We start from the raw sequence: 5,781 nt of genomic DNA, 5'->3' as shown, positions 1-5,781 counted from the left end.
CGTCCCAACCAAATTTAATTAAGATTATTTAACAACTTAATGCTCAATTTGAATTTGAATTTGTTTAAATTTAAATTTACTCATATTTAAAATAATTCCAACCTAAATCACTGAAAAGATTAATATACAATTTTTCAAAATTAAATTAATTTATTTTTAAATTCAATAATTTAAATCTAAAATCAAACGAATCTAAATAATTCGAGAATAAAATCTGAAAACTTCATATTGAAGATGATCCAAACTCAAAATAAATTGAAATTGAAATTATTCAAAATTTTCTTGAACCTAGTGAACACAAAAAAAATTACAGCACTGGTCTCATTTTTTCCTGTTTATTATGCGGAATGAGATTCTGAACCTCACTATCTGATCTACTTCTCGCTCTCAACTTATTTATTTAGCCAAAAATAATAATAATAATGAAAATAAACATACAAATTATGCTACAACCCCACCAATGTGTACTCGCCTATAAAAATTCAATTCAAATGCTTCCACTCCAATGCACCTTTACCGGATATTCCTGGCCCACTCACCGGACTGATAGCTGCTAGAACATCAACTCAAAAGAATTGCTTCTTTACATTTATCTGCCTGAGTCCTGGCCAATGAAATTTGACAGTGCTAGCTGGTTTGTTTCTGACACTGATATCACCCACCTGTGCCCATTGAAACCGGTTTGCTGACTATAATTTCATAGCCATCCCCTTCATCTTCCTCCTCAACATCGCCGTCCTTGTCGTCTTCGTCTTGATTTTGATCGCTTTCCATGTCTTCCATTACATGATCCTGTTCGTGGTGATTGGGCTCCGGAGGAGTAGGGGGCCATTGCTGCTCTGGGCGTACCATCAATGGGACTGAGTTTTCGGGTTTTAATTGATTGGAGGAGCAATCATGTTTGTTCTTTTCTCTATATAAAGCGTCAAGTTGGTGAAAGTAGGGACATGTCTTTGAATCCTCGGGCCTTTTCTTGTTGCTTTCTTTAACCTTCTTGAAGTACTTGTTTATGTTCTCCCATTTCTCTTTGCATTTTTTGGCGTTGCGATTGTAACCAAGCTTTTTCATTGCAGATGATATCTCCTCCCATAATGGTCCTTTGGTACCACCATCTTGGTATTTAGAGTCAAGACTAGTCCTTAGCTTAATCAATGCTTCAGTCTCAACTTTAGGCCATCTTGAAGAGCTTGGTGTGTGACTTTGATCGCCATTATCAGTCTTTGACACATCTAAATTCACCACTGGCAGCGGTACTAGTGGTGGAGCAGGCGCTGACACTGCTGCAGCTACTGGCTGCGCTACTGGGGCCACTGCCGGTGCCACTGCCAATACTGGCTGTGGTGCAGGCGGTTGCGGTTGCTGAGACGGTATTGCATTAGTTTGTGCATGCCCTGGATTTTGCTGCTCAGATAATTTTTGCAAGAACGCCATTACTGCATCATCCTTTGCCGTTGACATTGATCTTTCTTGGGCTAATATCTCGCGTTCTTTATTTATTCTTGCCATTTCCTGCATCCTCCAAGCTTCTTCACGGACCATTCTTTCGTGCTCACATTTCTCTATTGCTTCCAAGAATTTCTTCTGCATCCCCTTCTGCTTCCGAATCACCTCCTTCATTAGCCTCTCAAAAAAATTCTTCCATTTTCTTTTCCTCTTCCTCCGACCTTCTAATTCTAAATCTGATGAGGTCGATGAGGAGGTCGAATTCGACATTTGATCTGCTGAAATGGTAGGAAAAGAAGGTATTGTAGGGTTTGTTGTCGGTGGTGGGGGTTGAATTGTAGGGTTTGTTGATGGGCAGGAAGGGGCTGTATGGTTTATATTTGGTGATACAACGTTCTGTGGCAAATTGGCGAGTGTTGTTGATGGAACAGTGACATGGGTCAGACTCGGAGGATTAGCTGCTGGCTGACCTTGAGGCTTTAGTTGCGTTGGTGGTAGTGGTGCTGCTACTGGCGATCGAATGTAAGGATTATTTTCGAGGGCTTCTAATTGATCGAAAAACCGATAAGTCTTGCCATATGATTTAGCAGTTCGGCCATCTTTGGTTCTCTTATGATACTTGTAAACGTTCTCGAATTTCTCCTTGCATTTCTTGGCCCTTCGATGATAACCGAGCTCTGCTAGTTTCCTGATATCAACAGTAGAAAAAACAACTCCATTTCTGTTTTTATCCTATCAATAATCCAACAACAAAACAGACCAAAACAGTATTCGCACATAAAATAAACTATGAATTGAATTTGATATATAATTAAGACAAACAGAAATTTGAGAAGCAAAAGAAGTAAAAATGAAAAAGGAAATGAAAGAGCTCAAGACAAAAAGCACTATAGAATTCAAGACAAAGTAAACCACGAATTGGTGCTGATGAACACAGTTTTCCCCACCCAAGATTCAATTTTTTTTTTTTTTTGAGAGAGAGTTTGACAAAATGAGAGTGAAGAAATGAGTTGGGGGGGAGACGTGAAGTAAAATTTATGAGCCAAAATTCAGGTTAAGATTCCCTGTGAAAAATTGGGAAAAGCAAATGCCAGAAATGGTAAGAAATCCCTAATCATATGACATTGAATTGCCCCTTGAAGATGCTGAATTCCCTCAACTTGAACTATAATTTTCCTCTTACAAAATATCAAACAAAAGAATATTATTCTCTCAATCTTATGCTTTCCCGTAAGTATAAACCTGAAAGTAAACAATTCGAAAAAACAGATCTCCACTCAAGAACTTTAAACGAACTCAAATTTTCATTGAATTATCAACAAAAAGATTATATAAAAAGAAACAAAAAGGAAAGTAAAATAATAATAATAATAATAATAATAATAATCACCTGGAAACCTCTTCCCATAATGGACCCTTAACGCTAGCGTCACGAAAGGTAACATCCATGTCGAACCTTATTTTCAAGAGTGCCAAAGTCTCCTGCCTCGGCCATCTGTTGCCTCCCAAAGAACGGTCACCTTCATCAACCCTCCCTCTATCATCTTCACCCGAATCGTTATTATTGCCGTTGGAGCCAAGCATGGCGGCAGCAGCAGCTTCACTGCTTCCATCTCGAGCTCCGCTGCGGGTAACCATGGCAGTAGCAGCAGCGACGGCGCCACCGGTGGTGTCACTTCCACCCAGCATATATGATTTTTTAGATACGACAAGCTTCTTCTTTCTTTCTCTTCCTTGGCCCCCTCTTGGCAAGGGCTTGCAATTTACTTACAGCTTTCAATGAAAAGAAGGGAAAAATTAAAATTAACAAATACGGAAAAAAATTTTGTTTCAACTTTGTATGTCTCTATTCCTATGATCCTACCTATTAACAGAGAAAAGAGGGTGGTGAATTATTTTTTCCTTCAAAAGGGTTTTTATTGAAGATGGTTTGTATATGGGTGAATTTATTAATTTATTTTCGTTTGAGAGATCTGCTTGTCAATCTCAAGAAGAAGGTTTTTTTATTTAAAAAAATAGAAATTTTGTTTTTCTTTTTAGTAGTGGAATCTTCAGGGTTTTTACAATTTTTTGAATCATTATTATTTTTGAAAGGGTTTGTTGGTTAAAAAGAAAGGACAGCAAAGAGGAGCGGGGCGTTCTCTTTTCTCTCAGTAATAATTAGAAGGTGGCACAGAAAGATATATATTAATACAGAAAAAATAAATAAATATTACAGAATTTTATCAACAGCTGCGCTAGAGACGATGGTAATTAGTTGGCTTTTGTCTGTCCAGCTATTTTAGTTAAAAAGCCGGCCCGTCTTCTTCAGCTTTATACACATTTATTTTTTTTAAGGTAAATTTAATAATTTGTGTATTTTTATTTTATTTATGTTGTATTAAATATTTATGAAATATAGAAAATTGTATTATAATTTATTTCAATATATTACATATGAAATATATTTTTTATTTTTATTAAATTTATATATAATTTTTATCAAAATTTTAATTGTATCAAATTTATAATTTTCATATATTTTTATGTTGGATTATCATTCGTTGAATAAAATTATTGATGTAAATAAAAAATAATGAAACGTGAAGATGAACTTTTCTTCTTTTTTTTTTTTTTGTTTTTCTTTTAATTTTTAGAGTTTCAGAGGCGGTTGGCTATATTTTTCTATAAAATATCTAAAATGCCCCTAACATGGATCCCATTGAATCCGTATGGCGCGTCCTTTAATCATTGGAGCCAATATTTTAAAAGGAAAATTTTATTAGCAAACATGAAAATTGTCGATGTTTGGTTTTTTAAGTCCCAAAATCTTAGTAATTAATTATAGAGAATACCCATGGTTTTTATGTAAAATGATAATATCGGCTAAAGCTTTTTTGCTTTCTCCTTTTTCATAATTTTCAACTTGTTGGGTGAGACTGTGGTACACTCAGCTTGTGGTCAAGAAGGGGTCCTACAGGAGCGATGGCGACATTCGAAAAGTTTTGACAAAATACTTGGGGATTTCATAATTGTTTGAAGAAAAAATTTGCATAAACTTATCTTACTAAAGAGACATTTGCAGTGGGATCCGCTGTTGAATTAAACAGGTTAGATGTAGGTCATGTTATTAGGGGGTAAGCCATTTATGAATTGAAGCAAATTGGTTGCAACCTACCATAATAAATAAGAGCAAGAATTTCCATTGCTAAGATCTGTTTAAATTACTTGATAGATTGATTCGGAAAAAAAAAAAAAAAGCGTCACAATGGTTTTATACTTTTATGAGTTGATGCGTAAACCTTCATGGATAGAAATTAGGATCAAATTTTGGTGGATGTAATTCAATTCATCCAAACTCGATAACTTATAAAGACTACTTTTCAAAATTAACAATTCAAGTTTGATATAATTAATTAGTTATTATCCCTTTTTAAAAAATTAAGAGATTGAGATTTATGGTTTGATTTATTTCAATAGATTTAGCCTTGAACATATAAAAGAAATTGTGCTATAAAAGTTAACACAAAGTACTTTTTTTTTTGTTTGCAAAATTAAAAGTAAAAAGGATATTTAAGTAAATTAAGTTTTTGAAGTTATTGAAACATCAAGATTCAAAATATTTTTTTTTTTTAGTAAATAGCTCAAGTGATCTTTTAAATTTTAGGTCAAATTTTATTTTGGTTTCTAAATTTCAAAAAATTTTAATCAAGTTTTCAATTGTCCAAATATGTTTCAATATAGTTCTTTCATTAGCGAAATCGTCTTAGTTTACAAAAAATTTAGGTAACATGACACTTGTTAAATAAATAAAATTTTTTTAAAAAATTAAATATGCAAAATTAAAAAACAAAAAAGCAACCTTTAGACTCAAGCCCTCCAAAAACCATCACCATAGCATTCAAACTTGACCCAAGGACCCATTACCAACACACTCTACCATAGATGCCACTACCCACCAACACTGCAAAACTCAAACCATTGTCATGCCCAATACCTCAACCAATTCAACCTAGACAACCACCAATCAAACACCACAAAAACACATACATGGTAAGAAAGAAACCAGCAAAACCATCAATAGATCCCAAGCTTTGTTGCATTCCACCAAAACTAGCCTAGCAACAACTTTATCTTTATTATCACCATTGTCTATCACACCAACCTTCATTTCCTTAAGCCATCACCTACTGCCTCCACTGTAGCTTACTCGAAAAATAGACACCACCAAACCCCCCTCAATCAAATAACATTTTCATCTATCTGGCCAAGACTAACCTTATTTAACAAAAGAAATCAACAAAAGAAAACAAAACAATTGATAGCATAAGAAAAACCTAACCATAATTTTTTTAAGCA

At 34.4% G+C, this 5,781-nt stretch overlaps 1 protein-coding gene across 2 annotated transcripts; it reads right to left on the bottom strand.

The window, feature by feature from the left end:
• Nucleotides 1-200: 200 nt before the first annotated feature.
• LOC111299139 (trihelix transcription factor DF1-like) lies at nt 201-3,598 on the bottom strand. 2 transcript variants are annotated; one of them, XM_022894148.2, is made up of 3 exons: nt 3,308-3,595; nt 2,834-3,216; nt 201-2,131 (listed from the first exon to the last, which is right to left on the bottom strand). In XM_022894148.2, exons 2-3 carry the CDS (start codon nt 3,130-3,132, stop codon nt 655-657), a joined length of 1,776 nt encoding a protein of 591 aa, XP_022749883.2. In that variant the 5' UTR covers nt 3,133-3,216; nt 3,308-3,595; the 3' UTR covers nt 201-654. The 2 variants fall into 2 exon arrangements, with proteins under 2 accessions (XP_022749883.2, XP_022749891.2); XM_022894156.2 differs by having other exon boundaries at nt 509-2,175; nt 2,834-3,598.
• Between the last annotated feature and the right edge of the window lie 2,183 nt (nt 3,599-5,781).

The sequence above is a fragment of the Durio zibethinus genome, chromosome 3 (assembly GCF_047325235.1).
Source record: "Durio zibethinus cultivar Kanyao isolate XHJ-2024 chromosome 3, ASM4732523v1, whole genome shotgun sequence".
Classification (NCBI taxonomy): Eukaryota; Viridiplantae; Streptophyta; class Magnoliopsida; order Malvales; family Malvaceae; genus Durio; species Durio zibethinus.
Note: the sequence above shows the minus strand (reverse complement) of the source record. Positions and strands in the feature narration are given on the sequence as shown.

Coding starts and splice junctions, on each gene's coding strand:
- LOC111299139 (XM_022894148.2), bottom strand. CDS start 3,132: ATGCTGGGTGGAAGTGACACCACCGGTGGCGCCGTCGCTGCTGCTACT. Junction 2,132..2,833: donor TTATGGGAAGAGGTTTCCAG/GTGATTATTATT, acceptor TGTTGATATCAG/GAAACTAGCAGAGCTCGGTT.